At 46.8% G+C, this 25,987-nt stretch overlaps 1 protein-coding gene across 1 annotated transcript; it reads right to left on the bottom strand.

Annotated features, from left to right (window-relative positions):
- Nucleotides 1-1,313: 1,313 nt before the first annotated feature.
- Nucleotides 1,314-25,987, bottom strand: FAXDC2 (fatty acid hydroxylase domain containing 2). Its single transcript, XM_078618980.1, has 9 exons — nt 25,826-25,987; nt 21,035-21,085; nt 18,811-18,902; nt 14,033-14,136; nt 12,555-12,676; nt 11,373-11,578; nt 9,453-9,558; nt 6,400-6,566; nt 1,314-5,166 (listed from the first exon to the last, which is right to left on the bottom strand). The coding sequence occupies exons 2-9, from the start codon at nt 21,083-21,085 to the stop codon at nt 5,004-5,006; spliced, it is 1,011 nt and encodes a 336-aa protein (XP_078475106.1). The 5' UTR covers nt 25,826-25,987; the 3' UTR covers nt 1,314-5,003.

A 25,987-nucleotide genomic window follows, 5' to 3' on the forward strand; every position in this document is an offset into this window, starting at 1 on the left:
ATGAACATTAAAGTATTCATAATAGAAACATGGGTAAATAATGAAGAGACCATACAAAGGTGCATAAGTAGAGCATAACATTGCTTAGGCTAAGACAATGAATGCCTTAAGGGGTTGATGGAGAAGTTGGGTTGGGAGAAAATAGTTTTCATCACTTGTCTTCACATTCATTTTAGGGGCCATTGTTAGTGATCTTATTTTTTAAGTAAAAAAAATTTGTCTTCAAGGGCATCGTTTTCATAAGCAACGCACCATCAAACATTGAAAAGCCGTCAGCCAGTTGCTCTCAAAACGCTCATAAAATGGCGTTGATGATTGGCTCAGGTTTGCTGCCAAGTCTGCTTAAGGAGCACTCCGATTGGCCAGAATTGGTGGGTCCGCGTGATATCATAAACATCGAAAATGTATCAGGAACAATGGGGGAACCCTATGGGAGGCGGATTGTGAATCCAAATACGGTGAACCGAGGGACCACCCAACAGATTTAGGATTTTTTTTCTAATTCCTTCACGATCTTGCCTCCCAAAGTTCTAGATTGCAGGGCACCATAACCACTATTTGGCCCCAGAGTAAAACTTGCTAACTTCAGATGGGGTGCCATAGTAGCGAGATGTTAACTACCTCGCCTGGTATACAGGTAATGGGTTTAATCCCAACCCTGGTGCCTGCTGTATATTTGGAGTTTGCACTTTCTTCCTGTGGTTGCAATGGATTTTTTCTCCAGGTCCTCCTACGCAGCATCATGCCCCCGCTACCCTCACCAGGACAAGCGGATTGTGAAACAAACTTTTAGAGTATTTAGCTGCTATAAATTTCTACATAGCCACTTTGTTGAGCTATAATTAAATGTGGTCAGTTCTCTTCTGAGAAAGAGCTGTGTGGGCCTTATTTGGTAAAATTGTTTAGTTTTATTTAAAAATATCCTGAATTTAAATCCAGGTAGCCAACCTGTGATTAAACTGGGTTCTCAATTATGATTTGGCCTCCGTCCAGTCATCAACGACCATACAATTCGGCAAATTTCCAATTATTAAAATGTTCAATCAATGTCATGCGATGAACATTATTACTCTTGGTGGCAGGGCGAGTGAGTACTGCCCTCAATGTTGACCAGAGGTCGTTTAAAAGCGATCTCGGTGGAAGCTCTGATGTCCGCTGCCCCGTTCCGTTCACGAACAGCAAAGGGGGTTGGGGGCCCGCTCCTTCCCGAGAAATCCGAATGGCTGCCTTCGTCACGTGACATGATGCCACCATTGAGCACATTTTGGATAAAGTTTGGAGGAGGGAAAGACGACACAAATGTAAATGAAATATACTTTGCAACAATTGGGCCCTTTATTAAAACCACACATATATACGTGTAACACGTGTACAACAGCAGAAACTAGTCACGATCAGCAGTTAAACGTTAAAGTTAATGGAGTACAACTTGTTGCGTCTAACTACGCAGAATCTAAAAAACGTCAAAAGCAATTGAAGCGCACCAAGAAAATTGACCATCTTCCAGAACACCACAGCTTGCCGATTAACTGATAAGTATTTTTTGTTAAAATACAACACGTAAAGTTTCAACCTGATCTTTGTTGCGTTAAGGCAAATAGCAGGCAATGAAATGCTTAGTTTTGGTGCACAATTCGGAAACAGGTTAGAGACTTTTGACGAGTTTTGAGTGTTACAACAAAAAGTGCATTCAAGTCGTCTGTTACTAAATGCCACGTGTTTTTTAAGTGCAAAAAAATCCAAAGAAAACGCAAGTCTTGGAGTGGTAAGGTCCCAGTGCTATTGGGGTTTTGTTTTTACACTCACTGCATTGCTCAAGTGCCTTGGAAAAAAACACTACAAATGCTGTTCCCTGTAAAACTCCCATTCCTAGTAGAATTATTTTCAATGTTGAGTTTGATACCAATTGAAATATGAACCCACAAGGTGTCCACACAGATATCCCAGTTTGAACTCTATACGGTCCAATGTCCGAATTACATGAAAATCTAAAGTTTATGCCAAATACAAACGGCGTTCGATCTTCAAAAGAAGCACATTAGAGGAGCATTCGCAAGAATCGCTAGGCGGTAGCCAAGCGGCTGGGCCTCCCAGATGTAACGATGTGCGTCGCTATTGCCATGGTGGACACACGTAGGTTCAGAGGATGACACTCGTTGCAATAAAAATCTTGATGTGTCCTAAACGTGTGCAGGTGTATCGACCTACCTCAAAAGCTGCTGTGTAATTATCCATTTGTGGAATGGTCGATCCCTTTATGAACACTCTTTACAGACCTGGACGGTCGTTTGTGAGTCACAGAGTAATTTTTCGTGAGTTATTGAAGCTTCATGAATATTGCAATTCTCTTAATAAAGTGCACTACTACTCTACTAATTTGCTGTTAAACATAATGTGAATACACGTAGAAGAATCTGTGGAAGGCTTGTGAGCAAATTACAGACGTTTGCACGGATGACAAAAACAGGTCACGTTGAATGCAATCGAACGGAGCGGTATCACAAAAAGTAATCTTCAATTTAAGTGTAAATATGTTGTATGAAACATAAAGTGGTATAATCTCCACCAAACGATAATTGAAGGCCTAAAATCACATTTGGCAACCATGAACACATGAAGATCTGATCATATGGCACTGCTCACAATCCATACACTACTAAACATTTTTACTATTTCTTCATTTCAAACGGGAGCATTCAATCAATTCCACGGAATTAAAATAAGACTAAAAACGGAAGAAAATGTATCCTTCTAAGAAAGTACGTTTAGACATTTTATAAATCACTAAAAAAATGACGAGACCAATGAACAACATCAATCTTTACCCAAGAGAGCTTGGCAGACAGGTGACTAAAATATACCATAAAGCGACCTCCAATGAAAATGCAAGTCACCTTACAATCAAATGTTTGTTGACATGCATCACCAGGGAAAAACATCAGAAAGCAGCTTTCCTGGGTAAAGTATCGAAAGACGTCAACAAAAGCTGGTCGTTGGACTTGTTAAGAGCGATGGTTTGGGCAGCACACGTCACCAGCCCATTGGTTTGAGTTGCACGGGTTGCGCATTCCATGTTCCTACGCAGCAATGTTTCCGATTGTTCCCGTAGGCAGCCGTTGCTATCACGAGCCGGGTGGCCATTAGGCACGGATCTTACAATCGTTTAAACTTTTCTCATTGACGAGCGACAAGTAAATCACTTCACTCCTTCCAAAAAGATTAAACGTGTTAAATGGGTAAACTGGAAAAGTCATCTGCCCACGGCATTAAGGGAGTTAAACCCAGAGGAGATTACACCGATAAGCAGTGAAGATTCTCGTGTGTAACATGCCCAGGCAGATTAATTTTCTCAAAACACTGCAACCACACCCTCTCTCTCTCCAGCCAATATAATCCACAACATTGGACATGAACCAAAAATACTTGCGCAACAAAGAATGGTTCTGCATAAAGTATCTCAATGCATTGTGCACACACACGGGGTGCGATGGCATATTTAGTAATTAACGTCGATTTGTAAAACTGCCCAAGCCCGCCAGGCTGCAAAAGACAGCCAGGAATATGGCACAACAGAAATTCGGTTTGTGAATCTGTACATGGTATCCATTTGTGTGCCTTGGTTTTCAGCCGGGTAACTCCAGTTTCCTCCTGAGCGAAAGGCGACTTAAAAAGGAACTGGCAAAGACATTCCAAGAGGAGATCTTCCTGGAAGTCCCTTTAATCAACAAAAACGAATCGTGAAACAGTCCAGAAGTGCATTTTCATTGGCAATTCAAATGAAAGACAATAATGTGTAAATTTCTGAACGTTTTGCTTAAGCTGCTGGCTATTTTATGACGCTGTACCTACAACTTGTGGTTGGGTCCTTCAGCTGAGCTTACGATGTACTGTAGAGGTTTTCCGCCCCACGATGCCTTGCAAGCAGCTGACCAGTATTTGCCACCCTGGCATGTGCGACTCTGAAGACATTAAAATGAAGCGAAATCTAAAAGTTATTACGTCAGACACACAAAGTGATGTTAGCAAGCACCTATTAAGGGGAGCACTTAACACGATTTTTTGGAGAGTAAGGGGCCATCCATTTAGTACGTACGCATGGAGGGGGAAGGGGGGGGGGGTTAACGCAAATGTGTACGCTTGCGTATGGGGGGTCTACTGACAATGTACGCATAGGAAACGGGGGGGGGGGGTGAAGCCTCGATAATAATTTGCCGACATTGGCCTTCAAATGAGTTAGATCAGGGGTCGGCAACCAAAATAACAAGAAGAGCCATTTCTTTCCAATTCGGTACAAAATTCAGTATTTCAAGAGCCGCAATGCATCTATGTACATACGTACATATCGTCAAGAAGCAGCCCGTAAAGAGCCGCATGCGGCTCCGGAGCCGTAGGTTGCCGACCCCTGAGTTAGATAGTCCGGCGGTGGACTATCTGTTTGCTTAAACACGTTCATATTATTAATCCTTGATCGTTTCTGCATGGATTCAATATCGGCCGTTCTATAGGATTCGGGGGGGGGGGGGGGGTGGTGCGTCAAGCATACGTACGTACGCAGGTGGGGGGGGGGGGGTTGTAAAAAGTACACGTGTGTACAGGGAGGGGGGGAGGGGTCAAGTTTTGACAGATTTTTGTGTATGTACTAAATGGATGGCCCCTAACTGGGGTATTGTAGTGGTTTGTACACTGCACTTCAACCTTTGTACCTCGGTTCAATTCCTGGCCACGACAAACCATTGACAAATGGGTACCTTAATCTGGCACGTACCTTCCCTAGATGAACCCGGACTTCAACGAGCATTTACTGTAACGCAGCCAAATTCAGCAACTGGGGAGACGCAATATGGCAATGCACGTCCAGCAATACCCTGGCACTACCAGTAACTCGTGCGTGGTGCAGATTTGAACAGGCGCTCGCTAACAGCACTTGCTCCCCCTAACCTCGAGGAGATTGCGAGGCTCGAGAGAGACAGAGAGGGGGGGGGGTCGGCGGGGGGGGGGGGGGGTTACTCCCCCTTGCCGAGCTTGGGAGTCTCGGGAATGCTCTCGCTGAGAGGGGTGAGGCCCAGCAGCATGATGTGCCGTTCGTATGCCTTGGTGCGGCGGAACGCGGCGTCGGTGCCGTGCAGCCGGTCGAGCACACCCAGCACGCCGAAGCACTGGTTAAACCTGCGGGCCGAGCACACAAATAACCCACGGACAGTGAAGTATAGGGATGTAAATGGCATGGATTGAACCTGCGGGGAAGGCCATATCAATGACACACAGAAACAGTGAAAGAGGTATACTCTTAGGTTTTTTCGGTAAAGTCACGTAGGTAAAAGAAATAATAGAATAATAGAAATAAAATAATAAATCACGACGTTTCGGAGGCAACACAAGTCTCCGTCATCAGGTGGGACCGTCACAGCTAAATTTACTGTATCAAGTGAGGAGAAATCCAAGAGACAAGCTCTTAAATACAAGTTAAGGGGGAGTGGGGGAGGGGCTTATCTGAATGTGGTAGCCAGGGAATGGAACGGTGGGGGGGGCAGGGCTAAAAGGGAACAATTGGTGCACCTCAACTTGGGGTTGGGCACGATGTTCGCTGACAATACAAATACAAAAAAAAAGTGAAAGAGGTGTAATAACCAAGCACACTCGACAGCACTGGTGTAACCTGCAGGCATACCAAATGAAGCAATACCAACGAGACGAACACGATTAACTTATTGAATCCAATTGTGATTCTAAAAACGTGACAATTCCATCACGTCGCGTACAAGGATGAATCTGTTACAAGTGTAATGGATACACACTTCTTAGCCATGATAAATCCGTGACCTCACGGCTGGAAACTGAGGTCAGCTCGGCTAAAAGAGGTGGTGATTTTTCAAGGGTGCCGTCTTTCTTTCTAGCCAGCTCGATGGACCGATATCCAGCCATTCCACAAAGTGGACTCCCTGGGAGATTCTTATTTTCATCACGCTTGTTTACCGAGGAAAGCCTGACTAGCCTGAAGACTGTTTTTTCAGGAGTGCCTTGCCCCATTTTTTCACAGGAGGGGGGTAACGTTGTTGTGTAATTATAAATTATTAATTTGCAGGTCATTTTTTTACATTGAGATGCTCTACCAAAAATAGTTACAATTTATCTTTTTTTTTACTTTTTACTATGGTGGGAAAACGGAGAACCCAGAAGAAACCAAAGCAGAATCTGGGGTGAAAGAAACATACAAAAAGGCACCCGAGCCAGGAATCTAACCCGGTCCCTTCTTGCCTTAAGGCACGAGTATGAACCACTGCACCACATACCCCGTGACCCACCCGAGACAGAGACGGCGGCTCCGTAGCTCGGCCCCGAGCCAGACCAGCCGTGAGTGACAGGCAGGCGGGCGAGTGATGCTCGAGGAGAGAGACTCACTTGAGGTGGTGGAAGTCGTGGAACTCGGGCGAGGGCATTAGGGGCAGGTGGTAGCCGCAGTGCGCCACACTCGTCGACAGCAGGGCCATGGTGAACCACAGCATGATGGTGGCGGCATGCGAGCCCATGAGCACCGGGCCCATCACGGGCGGCAGCATGTTGGACAGCTGCCCGACCACAAAGACAAAGACCCCTCATATAGCCTGTAACAAACTGTTGGGGCAAGTGCTGTTAAAGCGAGTACCTATGAAGGCCGGCACGGCACACGAGGTGGTGGGTGGCCAGCACCTATATCTCCCCAGTAGCGGAGTTTAAACATCACACCAGGTACTCATTTGAGGCTGAGGCGACCTAGAGGAGGTCGAGGACCGGTTCAGATAATCGTCACTGGTGTCGAGCGTAAGCAGGAATTGAACTCAAGTCGCCGGGTTCGTAACATAGCGCACTAACCGCGACACTATGGCTGCCCAACCACCAATACCAATACCCGCCATTCCCCACCAAGTGACGGTGACATCACCAGTGTGCCAGGCCAGGTGCACTTTGAGGCCACGTGAAGTGTCGAAGGCTCGCTGACAAGAGGTCTCGGGACAGACCCAGGTGCCATGGGTTGGCTGACTGACATGACTGGTAAGATGCACCAGCTGTACCCCCTACTGTGCCAACTTGCTTCATTTTAGCCACCCGGCGCTCCGCTCGTTGTTGTGAGCGTCGCTCCTCTGCCCTCCATTGTTGCTGGAGTGCGACTGCCTCCAACTGCCCAGTAGCGTCCTTCACGAGCCTCCTCCATAGAGGCCGATATTGACACCGCTGGTACCAGTCATCGGCAAGTCCACTCAGCTCCACATCCTCCCGTACTACATCAGTCCATCTCTTCTCCAGCCCATGTCGTGCCCGTTTAGCCCCCTCTATGAGGCCAAACAAAGCTGCTTGGGCATGCAGGCTATATGACCGAGCCAACGCAGCCTTGCCTGCCAGAGGAGTTCAGTGATCGGAATGTGTTCAGATCTTTCAAGGATGTGAGATCTTCACACAATCCAGCCTCGTTAAACCCAAGATTGATCGGAGGCATGCCAGCATGAATGTTTCTAACCGGCGCAGATGTTCCATTAGAGGGGTCCACGTTTCACAAGCGTAGAGAAGGGAGCGCATGACTGTGGCCGAGAAGACCCGAAGCTTCGTGCGGAGCAACAGACCAGGTAGCTTCCACGCAGCATTACGCAACCGATGAAAGTTAATGCCGCTCGACTGATTCGGAGTGAGACCTCTACTGTTAAACCGGAGCCAGTCATGAGCACACTGCCCAGGTATGGGAAACTCTCCACTCTCTCCACAACTGCCCCATCACCGATTGGGAGTTGTGGGGGTGGAGTGCCCGATGGTACAAAATACCCAGGCAGGTGCTTAGTTTTGGTGGGGCTGATGGTGGCACACTCCAGTTTCAGCAGCAGCGCCTCCAACTTCTCCTCTGAGTGAGCCGCAATTACTAGGTAATCGGCATACATAACGTGGTTGACCAATAGGGAGTCATCCCTTGACCGCAACCGGGCATCGATCAGCCTCCCATTGTATCTGTACCAGATGGAAATTCCTCCGGTACAGCTACTGAAGGCTTCACGAACTACGTGGTCGAAATAGATGTTAAATAATGTTGGAGCCAGAGGACATCCCTTGTCGCACCTCAAGGTGAACAGGGAAAGGCTCTGACTCCCGGCCACGTAGTTTTACCCGGGCCCGCTCACCATCATGAAGGTCCTTAATGATCGTGTGCACGAAAAAACATGCACTCACGATACACATATGCAGCCAAACACACATGTATGCACATCTACACAAGATAACATCCACACCAGTAAACAAAGATCCCCTTAAAACCTTACAAACTGTAAGAGTAAGATCCGTGGTGAGCGATTATGACGGGCAGCAAGACGCACGAGGATGTGTGGCCCGTACCAGGCCTGGCCACCTTTGTCTCCCCAGTGCCGATGTTAACACATCATACCGGGTACTCAATTAAGGCCGAATCAACCTACGGGAGGCCCCGACCAAATTCTGATTCTCATCTGTTAGTGCCATGGCTGGAAATTGAGTGCAAGCCGCTATGTTCATAGCGCAGTGTGAACCACCAAGACACAGCACGCCACTTCAGCATGTACAGTTACACAATTAAACAAACGCACGGACGTGCGCACACGCATTCACACACACATACGTGAACACACACAAACACAACTTGCATGTGCAAGTCATGAATAAGGTACATGAATGTACTGTCAGTAACGCTTTTCACTGGCTGTTATAAAGTTACAAAAACGTGTGGTGTTATAGGCTTGTTTAGTGCTTCACACAAGGCTTAAGTGCAGTGTACAAGTTTATCACTGTTAGTACAATGAACCCTGCGTCTATTTACAACCACCACCCCATAAATCACAGACAAACATTTGTGTTGACTCGTGTGATCATCGGGGGCGGGGGTAGATGGAACCCAAAAAGCCAACAGATCTTACATTATAGATCTGGACTTGGGCTGTGTGTCACGGGCTATCCAACACCAAACTTGCAGCTTTCTTCGTGAATAATAACCTTTAAAATCGCAATTGGCAGTTTGGACAATTGTGGCGGATTGTTAACAACAGGAGCTCGTGGGTTCGATCCCGACCCTGATGCCTGTAGATTTGGAGTTTGCATGTTCTCCCCGTGGTCGCGTGAATGTTTCTCCGGGTCCTCCGGTTTTTCCCTCCACATTTAGAATCAACGTCACGCGTTTAGGGTATTTGGCCGCTACACATTTCCACGCGATAAGCCACTTTGTTGAGCTATCATTTGTGATGGCCGGGTTGCTTCTGAAAAAGAGCTGTATAGCTCAGTGGGCCTTACCTGGTTCAAAATAATAATAACTTTAATGTGTGGTTGCCCTCATCCAGCAGTAGAGTGACAAAAGAGCTGGAAACGAACGGCGCAAACTTTTGAACAAGAGGACTAAGAGACTGCCGCACAACGAGCCACCTGATCCTGATGCTTGCTCGGGTTGGGGGGGGTGGGGAGCAACTCACAAAGTGCTCGAGAGGGTGTGCGTAGAGGGACACGAGGCCGATGGGCGCCGTCCACTCGTGGTGCTGCTTGTGGAATCGCTTGTAGAGCGCCGGGTGATGGAAGAGCCTGTTTGTAAGCCAAAGGCAGCAGCAGCCGGCAACAGTCAGTATTCATCACCACCACCGCCACCACGTTCTTGTTCTTTCGTATGGCTGCTGCTGATGATGTAGACGCAGAGCAAGAACTAACAAAGTTACATATTCGCAGGTGGTCAAACCGGATAATCGCGTCGGGAAGCAGCGGAGTGTATCAGCCTACTTCGTATTTGTGGATCGGGGCATTGTGTCATTATACGTTCTACGATCTGTTCTGAGTCTATGGGCAGTGTTGAGTCATTATACGCTATATGGTCTGTGCCGAGTCTATGGGCAGTGTTGAGTCGTTAAACGTTGTACCGTGTGTTCTGGATGCCCGCGGTTGTACCACTCTTACTGGAGAGTTTTTAATATTCTTATTTGTACATCAGGTATCCGCATCTGCAGCCATGTTTTGTGTGGTGGATGCGGTTTGGGGTGGACCATGGCGCTTCGTGGAAGATCAAACTGAGTGGTGGAGGTGGCGACAGTCACGTAGCCCTCGAGTAGTGGTGCAGGCGGTGCAAAGTCACCGGGGCCCAACGGTCGGAACGTCTCAGTTGCCGTGCTACCAAGAGGTTTTATTTTGTATTGGGTGCAATTGTGAACAAGAGCCATATCAGACAATAGTGATCATTGGTTCACTACAGCTCAAAGACTCAAATGCTACAAGGCGTGTGGTGAAGTTACGAGATATCCATGTGTGCTCGGCATTTGAAGGCCTGAATCAGTCATTTCACCGACAATGTGTTCAGGGAGGCAGTTCCATATCCGGAGAGCAGAGTGAAACAGCGTCTTTCATATGGGGGGTGGAACCGTGGCCTGAAGGTCTGTGGGGGGGGCAGTGGTTGGTGTGCATGATGTACCAGTGACTGTGGCAGCAGTTACTTGTTGACAGTGTTGCAGGCTCGGGATGGTGAGTTGTGTGAAGGTTGGGAGATATCGGAAAGGGATAGCGCCCCCATTTAAATCCACACACCAGTGGCCATGCCAAACCGCATGACGCCACTGGTTGGTGACATCACCACAGTACCCGTGGCCAAAGCTTTGTGGACTTAGCAGGCTACGGTGATTGACCGATGTCCCTGACAATGCAAGTAACAAAAACTAATAAGCAAGTGTGTATAGGGCAGACCAGTTTCTGATGAATTATTTATACAACAGACCGATTTCTAATAGCAGCCTTAAACATGTTGACTGGCCTTTTTAACACGTAGGCTTTCGCGACCAATATTTGAAGCTTTCGTGACTGCAGGAATCCATACTCTTTGGTTCTTTCGGTAAAGTCACGTAGTTAGAAATACAATAAAATGAAACAAATCACGACGTTTCGATCGCAACACAAGCGGTCGTCAGGCCTGATGACTGCTTGTGTTGCGATCGAAACTTCGTGATTTGTTTCATTTTATTTCTAACTACATGACTTTACTGAAAGAACCAAAGAGTTGTGGGTTTACTCTCCAATACACCGGTGTGCTGAAGTAGTAACTAATTGCCACGTTTTGTTTACGTGACAAACCTTACTAAGTGGCTGTTAGGTGGTGGTGGTGGGTTTAACGAGACATTTATATTTTACGCGATCCAACCCCAAAAAACCTTTATAGATTGGCCTTTGGTTAAAATCTTGTAAACAAGAGACTAAACAGTGACACGGATCTCAGACGAACCCTTCAGAATAATAAACAGACTGATCCGTGACGGGAGTTTTCGTACGACAAAACGGAAAAACTGAGCCCCTTAAGATGACACAAGCGGAGACCCGTTCTCCGTTGGCTCCCCTGCGCACCGAGCGACCGGGCCGCTCACCTGTGTGAGTAGTAGAACATCACCTCCTCGATGAGGCCAAACACCAGCAGCTCGAGCAGCACCCAGTGGAACGTGGGCAGCTCAGGCCCACAAGTGCCACCGCGCCACAGCGAGATCACGTACGCGATCAGCACCATGGGGAAGGAGATGAACAGCTGATTGGCCAGCACCGTGAAGATGGCGTTCCTCAGCTTCGCCGGGTCAACCTGCGGGGAGACGCGGAGAGGGGGGAGGTATGCCCAACCGTGAGGAATGAAGCTAATTATAAGCCTATCACTTGGCAATACTGAATTGGCAGTGGTGAATAAATATCCACCGCAGTGAACGTCAAAGATCCCTTGCCTGCGTCACCATCCAAATGTTACAAATTTCGAACGACAGTCCGGTCTCTTATAACGCGGTAGTAGTTGTGTTCCTGAGGACCACTGCGTTAGGGAAAAATCGCGTTATAATAACCATTTTTTCAATGGGAATTATGGACTTCGGGGGTAGTAGGTTTTGAAAACACCAACAGGACTTGACATATTTCACAATCATTTGTTATATTATCGTAGATTTTTTTTACGTGTCCTCTTATAATTACTGATTTTCAGTTTAAGAATAGAATTCCTTCATTAAATAAAAACATGAACACGAGTGAAAAATGCATATTGCAGCGTTAGTCGCTAAGCCACTCGTAATTAAAAATCAACAAAGTTGTATGCAAAGTAAGACAAATAATATAAAATAAAGCACAGTCCGCGATAACAGATGAGATGCGTACGCAGGCCAAACAAAGACTGAGGTGTGTGGGTAGCATCCAGAAGCATCCCAATGCCTTGTGTGATGGTGCTACGCCGAGGCAGCCGTACGACTGCTTATTCCTACTCGCGCGATGCAGTTCCGTTCACTCCATCGCGTTATATACAATTCGTGCCATGAAAACACGCGGCGTTATAACAGAACTGAATGTACTTACCAATTACTTAATTGGATAAACACAAGACGGTAATAGAACCCCCCCCGCCTACCGAGAGAATATACCCGTCGGTGAAACGTAGCACCTTCGCAAGAGCCCTCGCGCTCTTAACGGAATTTCGCAAATACCGAATGCACTCAATTGTTTATCCGATTGTTATTATTTGTTTTTGGCTGGAATGGGAGGAGCAGTGCCCCCTGGGCACCACCCCAGCTAGCGCTCACCGGCACGTTCTTATCGGCTTGGATCTTGTAGCGGAGGAAGAACGCGGGCCAGCCGGTCACGTCCACGCACATCAGCAGGGCGTTGAAGAGCCAGAACATTCCGGTGGGGACCACCATCGAGCCTGGCTCCACCACCACCACACAAAAACGACCAATCTGCATGTCAGTGCTTTTTTCACATGTTACTTTTGTTGTTGCTGTTGTATAATTAAAAAGAGTTCCGTTTAAACTTTTACTCCATTCATACAATCTGAGTCTTTCGCAAAGTAGCACAATCCTTCCTTGTTATAGCGAAAAGCCAAGAGAAGCGGATATCACAGCTAACTTGTGCGATTCCCTTACAAGTGACCTCTGGTGTATGCAGTAAGGGAGGCAGCACTTTCCCACCTATCCTGCCCCACCACGCCCCCCCACCCTGCTCACTGCATGAGTCACCAGGTAAGTAATGCAGAGAGGTAGTCACTATGCCACCACTACCCCCCCTCCCATACACATTTTCCATATGCAAAGACAAAGATTCCCTGTATAGTCTGAACAGACTGTTGGGACAAGTGCCGTTAGAGAGCACACGAAGGGGCGGGTGACCAATACCACGTGCACACACACACACAGGCATGAGCCAAGCCAATCAAAGCAAGCGAGTCTATTACATTCAAAACAATGACAATGCAAAAGCTAAGCCTTGCAATGGCCTTGTTCCCAATACGTAACATTCTGATAACCAATTTCACAATCTCTTCAGTTATTGTTTGTTAAAACAGCGTGTACCTTGCATAAAAAAACAAGCATCGCCAGGAGATATACTTGAGGAGATACATGTTTGCAATTGCCTTTTAAGGCTGGCACGGCTCACAAGATTAGTTTGAGTCACTTTCCTCGTCTCTCGTATGTCAGGTACCCAATTAAATTGAGAAGAGAATCACAAATAAGCTGGTGGAACTTCAAGTATTTGCTGCGATCAAGGGATTGAGAGAACAAAGCCTCTAATGGATAAAACGTCTAGATTCATAGCAACTCCTATTAACCCTTTCCTGTTCATCCGATTCCATTCCGATAACGTACGTTTACATCACCACGCGGGAGGCCACGTGGCACAGTTTGGCACCAGTTATCAAGGAGCGCGGCGGACTTGTCGCTACAGCTCTCTGCGGCGAGGACAGTACAATGTCGTAGTTAGAGAGCAGTCCTACGTCTTTCTAAATCAAATTAATGCCGAGCCGCTTGCACGTTCCGAGATTCAGCGGGTGAATGGGACACCCGCCGACCCTGCAACTTGCAGTACGTGTCTGAAACGGGATAAGGGGTTAACTACATCGATATGGGGGTGCCACTCTCCGTGTGGCCTCAACGTGCACCCCATCTGACACCTATTCCACCGTGACGTCACAGCCGCACGGTGACAATTCATGGCTGCTGTTTGTTGTCGTTGTTGTTGAATGAAAGTGTGCTTTTATCTCGCATTCGACTCGAGCACGCACAGAAGACGAAGATCTTGAAGGGCTCGTCCTTGTAGGCGTTGTAGAAGAGAGCCCATTGCGACTGCCAGAAATCACCGGACGCGCCCCAGAACTGCTGCAGGTGCCTGTGGACCAGACACGACGAGTCGATAAAGCCAACCCGGAGCTCATTCCTTTTTATAGTTTCTGTTTAACAAAAAATAATAACATCAAATTTATATCCTGATTGGGTTATCGTAATCAAAGTATCCATTCAGATCTCACCGAGGCAGAGCGGTGCAATCCTTCGTGTTACGAGAACTTCCCACAAAGTGAATGTTACAGAGCTACCTCTGAGATCCCTCCAAGTGATCTCTGATCGACATAGTAAAGGGGCAGCACTTTTACACCACACTCTGCCGTATGAGTGATGTACGTTGAACGTATTTCGTACCTTACGCAGCCAACTGTGCTAATGGGAGGTGCAGGGGGGAAGGACAACAAACTAAACACAAAAATGCATGTCGTCCGTCAGAATCTGAATATTTTATACTGGAGGAATCTAATGAGCTATAAAGATCTTTTCAACGGATGTCCAGTGGGTACACGGGGTAAGAAAGTTACAACAACAAACAATACAAAATATGATATGAGTGCAAAGTACAAGAAAGGTAAACAAATCACCCAAACATACAAATACAACTAAACCATCCCCAACCTACCAGTCAAAAACTACTGAGGTATTAACTTATTTTTCAAAAGCAAGCTGGCCACAAATTCTAGCTCAGCAAAGTGGCTTATCACGTGGACATTTATAGCAGAAAAATTATCTAAATAGTCTAAAAGCATGTTCCTAAATGTGGAGAGAAAAACCGGAGAACCTGGAGCAAAAATCCACGTGACCATGGGAAAAACATGCAAACTCCAAATATACAGGCATCAGGGTTGGATCGAACTCCCGACCTCCTGCATACCAGGTGAGGAAAATAACATCACACCACCGTGAGTATGGTTTGGCCAGAAACAATGTTGTTGAATTTTCACCGGCTCAGTTTCCCAGCACACCGTCCCCCTCCCTCCTCCTCCCCTCCGCTGGCATCGCAGGGCACCCAGAAGAACACCGCTTGAAAACATCCCGTCTCGAAGAATCCATGATGTTCATTTGCATGACAGTCAAAAGTGACATTTTTCAGAGCTGGAAGTTAGCAGCGCCATATTTAATGAAATGGAATTTGATGCAGACATTGGAGAAAAGGCCGAGACCAGCAACTCCTTGCATATGAGATCCTGGTTTAATCACAGCAGGCTGCCTCAATTCGAACACAAGATCTCAGCGGTTTCCAGGATCAGCGCTCTGACCTCTTGAGGCACCTCTATCTAAAACTCATTTTTGAAAACAGCCTGCTACATCTGACTTACATGTGGTGATCATCCATCCAAGTGCCCTGTAGACTCAAGCCTGCTTAGTTTCTGAAATATGCCAGGGAAAAAAATCTATGGTCGGCACAAGCAGGCAACGGGTTGATGTGAGCAATTCACTAACTGTGAATAGGCAGCACTAAGCCCCAGCTGTTGTTTGTTTAACTTGGCAATGTTTATGGGGCTGAACTGTTGTGCCTCTAACCTGGCAGTAGTTGGGCACCACGGTGGCGAGATGTTAACTGCCTCGCTTGGTATACAGGAGGTCGTGGGTTCGATCCCGACCCTCAATGCCTGTTGTATACTTGAAGTCTACATGTTCTCCCTGTGGTCGTGTGGATTTTTCTCCAGGCCCTCCGGTTTTTTCCTCCACATTTAGAATTAACATCACACGTTTAAAAGTATTTGACTAATGTAAATTTACAAATGATAACGCACTTTTCGTTGAGCTATTATTTGTGGCCAGGTCGCTTCAGAGCTCAGTAGATCCTGGTAAAATAAAAAATAAATGTTTTAGCAAAAAAATGAAATACAGTGAGGGAAAAAAAGTATTTGATCCCCTGCTGATTTTGTACGTTTGCCCACTGACAAAGAAATGATCAGACTATAATTTTGATGGTAGGTTTATTTGAAGAGTGAGAGACAGAATAACAACAACAAAATCCAGAAAAACGCATGTCAAAAATCTTATAAATTGATTTGCATTTCAAGGAGGGAAATAAGTATTTGACCCCTCTGCAAAACATGACTTAGTACTTGGTGGCAAAACCCTTGTTGGCAATCACAGAGATCAGATGTTTCTTGTAGTTGGCCACCAGGTTTGCACACATCTCAGGAGGGATTTTGTCCCACTCCTCTTTGCAGATCTTCTCCAATTCATTAAGGTTTCGAGGCTGACGTTTGGCAACTCGAACCTTCAGCTCCCGCCACAGATTTTCTATGGGATTAAAGTCTGGAGACTGGCTAGGCCACTCCAGGACCTTAATGTGCTTCTTCTTGAGCCACTCCTTTGTTGCCTTGGCCGTGTGTTTTGGGTCAATGTCATGCTGGAATACCCATCCACGACCCATTTTCAATGCCCTGGCTGAGGGAAGGAGGTTCTCACCCAAAATTTGATGGTACATGGCCCCGTCCATCGTCCCTTTCATGCGGTGAAGTTGTCCTGTCCCCTTAGCAGAAAAACACCCCCAAAGCATAATGTTTCCACCTCCATGTTTGATGGTGGGGATGGTGTTCTTGGGGTCATAGGCAGCATTCCTCCTCCTCCAAACACGGTGAGTTGAGTTGATGCCAAAGAGCTCCATTTTGGTCTCATCTGACCACAACACTTTCATCCAGTTGTCCTCTGAATCATTGGCAAACTTCAGACGGGCATGTATATGTGCTTTCTTGAGCAGGGGGACCTTGCGGGTGCTGCAGGATTTCAGTCCTTCACGGCGTAGTGTGTTACCAACTGTTTTCTTGGTGATATTGTCCCAGCTGCCTTGAGATCATTGACAAGATCCTCCCGTGTAGTTCTGGGCTAATTCCTCACCGTTCTCATGATCATTGCAACTCCACGAGGTGAGATCTTGCATGGAGCCCCAGGCCGAGGGAGATTGACAGTTCTTTTGTGTTTCTTCCATTTGCGAATAATCGCACCAACTGTTGTCACCTTCTCACCAAGTTGCTTGGCGATGGTCTTGTAGCCCATTCCAGCCTTGTGTAGGTCTACAATCTTGTCCCGGACATCCTTGGAGAGCTCTTTGGTCTTGGCCATGGTGGAGAGTTTGGAATCTGATTGATTGATTGCTTCTGTACAGGTAACAAGCTGAGATTAGGAGCACTCCTTTCAAGAGTGTGCTCCTAAACTCAGCTTGTTACCTGTATAAAAGACACCTGGGAGCCAGAAATCTTTCTGATTGAGAGGGGGTCAAATACTTACTTCCCTCATTAAAATGCAAATCAATTTATAACATTTTGGACATGCGTTTTTCTGGATTTTGTTGTTGTTATTCTGTCTCTCACTGTTCAAATAAACCTACCATTAAAATTATAGACTGATCATTTCTTTGTCAGTGGGCAAACATACAAAATCAGCAGGGGATAAAATACTTTTTTCCCTCACTGTAGTTTGTTGTTACATAAGTTGCGTTTTTTTTGCCGGATGTCACTTCCATTTGTGTTTTTTAAATACTGTAATCGGAGACTGGCACACACGCTACACAGTTCACAACGTGCTCGCTCAACAGCACCCCAGCTGCGAGTGACGATATATTTTCAATAGCCGACGACACTCACTGCTCATCAGAGTGCACCTACAATATATATATATTTACAAATCGGCCTGTAGCAATTCACCGCCCCACCAAAAGCATTTCCATAAATTGTAACGTAGTTTTGTTTTGTTCCATTTTTGCATCTCATCTGGTTAATATAGTTTTGTTCACCCCATTAGCCTAATCTAATGATTGTGTAGTGAATTCAACTGAGTCGCAGACGCACTTCTTGGAGGCAACACATTTATTAAAACCAACACACGGGGTACTACCCCTTAACAAGATAACAACCCACGGTGGTGGACCACCAGGCTAACTGCACTAATTACACTGGAACTATCTACGATGGACCGGACCCGAGCTTGGGTCCCAGTCCACGTGTTGGTGACTCTTGTAGGACGTAGAACGTAGATTCTTCAGGATGAACAACAGCAGCCGGTCCCTCTCAGAGACCCGGCTAATATCCTCTGTGGCGTGGCTGGCTCCGCCCTTAGCCACAACCATCTTCTAGAACCCTCGAGCAGGATCTCGACCCTGACACGTCACCACCCCTAGCCCCCACCTGGGGCCCCTGTGTAGATTTTACCGGTCACGTGTCCTCTAGGGTCAACCAGAGTGCCATGGCCCTTAGTAACCCCATTCCCTTGGCCGGCACCCTGACACCCCATCCTGTAGGGGTCGGCACTGCACGCAGAGCGTGGTGCCATCCAGCACTGTCAGTCAGCGCTCACCTAGCCCCTCTAGGGCCGGTACCGCACCCATATACGTGGTGCCCGCGATGTCACTACATCGCACGCCGTGCCTCTCTAGAGTCGGCATTACACAGTGACATCCGCAATGTCACTACAATTGCATACGCTTACACCGTGAGTGCATTATTAATAACCGATAGTTGCGCAAATTATTTCATGCACACATTCCAAGCCATTGAGGAAGGAGTGCAATGCTCGCAATTTCCACCACGGTGCAACCATTTTACGAGTACCAACCATCAGGCGCGTGCAGTGCGTGCGGCAGCTTGATCTACGCAAGAATGGAAACGTATCTTGACGATCGCAGGCAAGCTGCACGGTGCGGGGTGCTGGCGAGGACTCGGGTGGGGGGTGGGGGGGTTTGAGGAGGACTGAAAGTCGAGATTCTCACCATGTGATCGTGTTCCTCGCTGCGGCAAACACCAGCAGACCGGTCCCCAATACGAATGCCGCTTTCTGCACAGAATCCCACACCTGTCCACCCTGCACACAAACACCACACACAACCAAAGCCTCACTTTCACGGACACTGGGAAATGCTGGCCTTTGCGGGCACAGGAACAGCACAGGAACAGCAACAGGAACAGCAACAGGGCCTGGATCAATGTCCATATGCATGGGCTCAACCTCTCTGTTTACTATTGTTTGCATTTGCAACAACAGCAATGAGAATAGCAATAACGTTTCCAATTTTGAATTCATTTTTCATATAACCTTTAACACAGATGAAATTGAGCACTGCTTTGTGCGTGTTAAGTGTAATTATCTGACCAGAAACATAAGAATAGTGGTGCTGCAGATATTGAAAACATCTGTGGCAACAAGACAGATTTGGCCAAACGTTCCGTCGCGTATAATCACAGTCATGTGTGGAGTCACTGCACTTCTGTTAAATCTCAATTGAAAATTAATTTATTTCGAACAGTTTTTTGTGTTTAGTTTGTTGTTCTTCACCCACACCTCTGATTAACACGGTTGGCTACGTATGGTGGCAAAGAAGTTCAACATACATACATCTAACTTGGCTGGAGCCACTACTGTGAAAGTAGGGGATGTTAATTTGTAATTTAGCTGCAGAAAATGTTTACATTTTGTTTATGAGCTATGTATGCCACAGGAATTGAATGATTTACTATGGAAAATAACATCACGTGGTTTTCAATGCCCTCTGTACAGCAGATGGATGTGGCACATTTCAGGGGCAGATATAATAGACTGCGACCGAATTAAAAACACCAACTCACTGCACTTGAGAACCCAGTTTAGTCACAGACAGCTGCCTGAATTCCACCCAAGGATTCTCAGCGGTGCCTACACGGCGCTCTGACTTCTGAGCCTCCCGGCCACATCATTTTTAATTCAACGATGTGAAGTGCTGCTGCATCAACCATAAGCCGAGACGAGTTATTGCATGACCAAGGAATGAAAGGCCAATTAAGTGGCTACCAGCCTGCCTGTGGAGTAATATCTCATCTCAGCAACAACAGAACAATTGGCCATGCATGGAGGGGGTGGTCACAGTTTGCTGACCTACATATACAGGAGGGGATGGCACTGGTCTTGCAATCCAGAGGTCGCTCGTTTAATCCCCCAAAGCAGCAGTTGAAATAATGGTACAAGGGTCTTAAATACCCCTCCCCCCCCCGAAAACTATTTTTTTTAGATTGAAAACGTATTTCTTTAGAACTGCATTAATGTTTAGTGTGTGGTCCTTCCCTCGCACCTCCGATTAGCACGGTTAGCTACGAACAGTGCGAAAGAAGTTCAACATACATATATACACACTACTATATACTACACTATACTATGCACTACACTATTATACACTACACTATTATACAATAAACTACTCTACACTACACTAAATTGAGAACTAATTTCTTTAGAACTGCTTTTTGTATTTAGTTTGTTGTCCTTCCCTCGTACATCCGACTCGCACAGTTGTCTACGTACGGTGCGAAAGAAGTTCAACGTACATAAACACCACAACTTCTATCCACCTAGCAGCATTAATGGGTGCACACACCAGTTCATCGACTGGCAGGTTGCCTATGGTGGGGTAAGGGGTGAGCGCTCCTACCTCTCCCAAGAAGTCTGGCCAGTGTGGAAGAGTAGGCCACAAATACCCTGTCCAGTGGGACTCTCCACAGCTCCCTCTAAAAGAGACCCTCTGCACCAGCAGTGGTGCGAGTGAGAAGTTGCAGGACTGCACATTCACAATTTTTCCCTTTTTACAAACTAATCTATAACTGAACTGTGTTATTATTTTACTAGGTAAAGCCCATTGAGCTATACAGCTTTTTCAGAAGCAACCTGTCGCTATGAAAAAATATTGCTCAAACACGTGGCTTATCATGTGGAAATCTATCGCAGCCGAATACTTTAAATGCACGTTTCTAAATGCGGAGGGAAAAACCAGAGGACCCAGAGAAAAATCCACATGACCACGGGGTAGAACAAGCAAACTCCATATATACAGGCATCAGGGTCGGGATCGAACCCACAACCTCCTGTATACCAGGCGAGGTAGCTAACATCTCGCTTGTGTACAAACAGTACACAGGTGAGTGTGTGTGTGTTATGTTGGCTGTGTTTGTGCTCAAGGATTCTTCTACCTGTTTCACCCGCACTGGGCGCAGCACAGGAGCACAATTCTCCGATTTCATCTGTGAACAATGAAAGCACAATGCAGTGTTAAAGAGACAGCGTCGGTCAGAATCAATCTGACAGAAATCTCACCAATTTAAGTTTGGTTCTGCACTTAAATTGGGCTAAATTCCAACTCTGAAAATGGGATTGGTTTGCCTGTCAGACAACAACATTTACGCACTCACCCAAAAAACTTTTATTATGGATATTGGTTGCGAAAGCCTACATGTTAAAAAAATGATTCTCAATAGACTGAGTGGGTGGGAAAATTGCTGCTCTTTACTGTGTGGAACATAGCTCACTTGCAGGGAATTTGAGAGATGGATCTCTGGTACCCTCATCTATGGGGCCCGTTCTCTCAAGACAAAGGCTCTGCACTGCTCTGCAAGAGGTCGGAATGGATTTTCCCGTCTCGTGACATTGCCACAGCAGCACAATCGGGGACATCTTTGGGGAAGAAATATTTTTTTTCATTAAAATAACAAAACAATCTTCAGCACTGCTTCCAGTGCGTGGGTGTGGAATGGTAGTTTGTCCAAATACTAGAGGCCACTGGGGTAACTGCTGAAACATATGGGGGGGGTGGAATATATACACACACATCCATAGCAGGGGTCGGCAAACCTGCAGCTCCGGAGTCGAATGCGGCTCTTTGAGGACTGCAATACGGCTCTTCAAATAATAAAAAGCTCCTCTTGTTATTTTGGTTGCCGACCCCTGACCATGGGATTCCAGTTTACCGTGGGAGTCCAGTTTACCGCGGGAGTCCAGTTTACCGCGGGAGTCCAGTTTACCGCGGGAGTCCAGTTTACCGCGGGAGTCCAGTTTACCGCGGGAGTCCAGTTTACCGCGGGAGTCCAGTTTACCGCGGGAGTCCAGTTTACCGCGGGAGTCCAGTTTACCGTGGGAGTCCAGTTTACCGTGGGAGTCCAGTTTACCGTGGGAGTCCAGTTTACCGTGGGAGTCCAGTTTACCATGGGAGTCCAGTTTACCGTGGAAGTCCAGTTTACCATGGGAGTCCAGTTTACCAAGGGAGTCCAGTTTACAATGGGAATCCAGTTTACCATGGGAGTCCAGTTTACCACGGGAGTCCAGTTTACCACGGGAGTCCAGTTTACCGTGGGAGTCCAGTTTACCATGGGAGTCCAGTTTACCGTGGGAGTCCAGTTTACCATGGGAGTCCAGTTTACCAAGGGAGTCCAGTTTACCATGGGAGTCCAGTTTACCGTGGGAGTCCAGTTTACCGTGGGAGTCCAGTTTACCAAGGGAGTCCAGTTTACCGTGGGAGTCCAGTGTACCGTGGGAATCCAGTTTACCGTGGGAATCCAGTTTACCATGGGAGTCCAGTTTACCATGGGCGTCCAGTTTACCATGGGCAGGGGTCGGCAACCTGCGGCTCTTCAAGGGACTGCTTCATGCTTTATTTATTAAGGACCACCGTCTCGTATTCACCGACATTTTTGTTCACAAAATTTGTAAAAAAATTGCTCTTCTTGTTGTTTTGGTTGCCGACCCCTGATCTAGATTCATCAACACGGTACCGGTGTATCCCTTGATTTACGAGTTGGAATGACCGCCTCAAATACATCCCTGAATTTTAGTATTAACTTATAAAACGGGAAAAGCCATTCCGATTTACAAAATGTCATTTTGAGTGTGTTTTTTTAAGAATCTATCATCCCTTTAGTAAATCTAGGCGACTCCTGTATAATAAACTCGCTACACTGGCAGCTGCTTGGGACTTGAGTCCAGCTCAACGCTCTGACCTCTGAACCACCGGACCACCTCCAAAGATCACATTGCTTCAACAAAACACGAAAAAATTCACCATGTGCATCAGAATCTGAATATTTATTTGGACTGGAGGAGCGATCCAATGAGCTATCAAGCTCTTTTTCAGAAGCGACCTGGCTACAAATAATAGCTCAACGAAAAGTGGGTTATCATGTGAAAATTTAAACAGCCAAATACTATTCAACACGTGATGTTGATTTTAAATGTGTAGGGGAAAACCGGAGGGCCCAGAGAAAAATCCACACGACCATGGGGAGAACATGCAGCATACAACAGGCTTCAGAGTTGGGCTCGAACCCACGCCCTCCTGTATATTAGGCGAGTTAGTTAACACCTCACTGCCAAGTTTGAGGCACAACAGTTCAGCCCCATAAACATTGCCAAGTTAAACAAACAAAAGCTAGGGCTGAGTGCTCCTTATTCAGTTAGTGAATTACTCACATGTCCAGTAAGAGGGGAATGGGATCAAAACATTACAACATATAACACATTCCTGCGGAGGGAGCTGGTAGGAACGTTGGGTTGCTCAGTCAATGGCCAGGGTCAACGGCGGCGTGGTGTATTCCGCAAATATGCCCGACTGAGGGCGGGCACAAGCCGGCGTGAGTAGGTTAAACGTTGAGTTTTATAAGGGCACCACGGGGTGACCAGCCCCTCCCCACCCAGCCCCATCCCTCCCACCCTCCCCACTCAGCCCCTCCCCACCCAGCCCCTCCCCACCCTCCCCACCCAGCCCCTCCCCTCCCCACCCAGCCCCTCCCTGCACGACGGACGAACACAATAATCCCCTGTGGGCTAGTGTAACCAGGAGGTTCCTACCAGTACAAAAACACGATAGGAGCCCAAAGAATAGGAAAGGTAAGATCACAAAAAATACAAATAAAACTAAACTTTTTTTATTTCACCAGGTAAAGCCCACTGAGTAATTAGCTTCTTTTTCAGAAGTGACCTGGCCACAAACGATAGCTCAATGAAGTGGCTTATCACGTCTAAATTTATAGCAGCCAAGTAATCTCAACGATTATAAACACTTCTGAGCCTTAAGCGTTACACACAACCATCTACTCCTATGCCTTTTAAAGAGTTCAACATTTGGCTAAGAAAAAAACTTCTCGTCAGCTTTGCCAAGAGCAACATCATGCAACAGCTGCCGTGTGAATGCCATGCAAGACAACATGTGCGGTAATTAAAACAATAGCACCACCACACATGATTCCTTGAAATAGAACAGAGCTCATGCCCAAAGGCACACAAACAAGCACTGATGTCTTATCGCACAGGTGGCAAGGTAATGTCAAAAGATTGTACCACATTCGTCTCATGGTCCAAGGTTCATTGGCTTAAAACTGTGAGTGTGCACCACCACCCCCAGAGAATGACCGTCCGTAGCCTCTCCTGTAGTACAGCAGCCAGTTGCATGACATTTATATGACAAATAATACACGGGGATAAGTCGCTTCGGGTGCTTTAAGCAAACCAGCCACTGGATCTCCTCCCCACATTCCACACTGTCAACACTGACCTGTTGGTTAAAACAATATCCATAATAAAGGTTTTTATGCTGGGTTAGATTGCGTAAATATGATGTGTATCGTTAACCAACCACCCCGACAGAGCCAATGAGTAAGGTTTGTCACGTAAACAGAACGTGCCAATTCGTGACTGCTTCAACACACTCTGGGTGTGTTAGGAGAGTAAACCCACAAGCCACAACATTTACAATTTGAGTCCTGTGACGTTTTTGCCGGTGATCACAACAGCAGCAACCATCAGCTTCATCGGGCGATTTGCCAGAATGTTATTAGATATCTTCACGTAGCAGTGGATTGGCAAGAGCTGTAAATTATGTTATTGTAGGAGGCCCTTGGGACCAAAATACTGTAGCTGTATGCAGAAAACGGCAGAATATCCAATGTCTAGAACGAAATAATCGAGAGGGAAAAAAAGACAATTTTAACAATGGTACATTAACACGACGTTGTAAAGCCACTGCTGGATGGAGATATCCCTCCTTACACTGGACCCAGCCCCTGGTATGCACGGTGGTAGTCACCCCATACAAAGCCATACCTGTCAACCCATACAGTTTGCCCCTTATTCTTGTACAGAGACATTGAGTTTTCGGGTCCATACGGAATACAGCCGTTTCAATAGGGGCCATCCATTAATGACGTCACGCGATTTGGACGATTTTTGACCCCCCCCCTCGTCACACGGAGTCACAAAAGTTGCGCGTTTTGATGTGACGTCACATTTCTCCCCCCCCCCGTCACAAATGTCAGACGCCCCCCCCCCTAGGTGCGTGACGTCATTTATGGACGGCCCCATAGGCCAACAACATTTTTTGTATATTTGCTTGTGTTTCTCCCTGTTGATGAGACTTTACAAGATGAACATTGGGATGTATAAGGGGCACGGGTTGACCGACAAGGTTTGAATTGGTCTGTAACAAGGTTCGGGTTAGGGGGTTGACAGGTTTGCAAAGCCATTGTCTAGGTTTGTAAAAAGTTCTGCTTTCGCTCCCGAGGTGTGACGAGACCCAGGCGCCGATTGTTATTCCTATAAGGGGAGCAAAAGTAACGAAACGTTGCGATTTAATGTAACCGGCCAGGATCACTCCACTGCTGGATGATGACAATCCTCCTCCAGCAATTGGTCCCCATCTCTAGAGATCCCATGGGAGAAGTAATAATCCACACAACGCTGATTTCATCGCTCCATCTCCCCTCCCCCACCTATTGTTGGAGCGTCACGGGAATGTAATTCCATTCCACATTCCCGTGACCGGGGACAAGTCCATCCAAGACGCGAGCAATTTACAACAAAAACTCCACGCGACACTGCAAGCGGAACAAAGGAACAGCAGCAACAACTACAATCATGGGAAGTTGAGCGGCGTTGCTCAACTCCCGATGAGTATTAATTATCAACAACGAAGGACGAGCGGCCTCTTCGAGATGTACCTTAAACGCGCTTCCAAGCCGCGGGCGTCACCTTGGCGAGCCGCCTCCCAGCCACAGACCGAGCGATAAGTGACAAAGACGACGACGAAGACGAAGTTTTTACTCCGCTAAGGCGAAGCGACGGCTCCCGCCGCAAAAACAAAAACACAACGCCGACTGAGC

This window comes from Lampetra planeri, chromosome 60 (assembly GCF_965212315.1).
Source record: "Lampetra planeri chromosome 60, kcLamPlan1.2.h2, whole genome shotgun sequence".
Taxonomy (NCBI): Eukaryota; Metazoa; Chordata; class Hyperoartia; order Petromyzontiformes; family Petromyzontidae; genus Lampetra; species Lampetra planeri.

Coding starts and splice junctions, on each gene's coding strand:
- FAXDC2 (XM_078618980.1), bottom strand. CDS start 21,085: ATGAAATCGGAGAATTGTGCTCCTGTGCTGCGCCCAGTGCGGGTGAAA. Junction 12,677..14,032: donor CTTCAAGATCTTCGTCTTCT/GTGCGTGCTCGA, acceptor TGGTGGAGCCAG/GCTCGATGGTGGTCCCCACC. Junction 5,167..6,399: donor CACGACTTCCACCACCTCAA/GTGAGTCTCTCT, acceptor CTCGGCCCGCAG/GTTTAACCAGTGCTTCGGCG.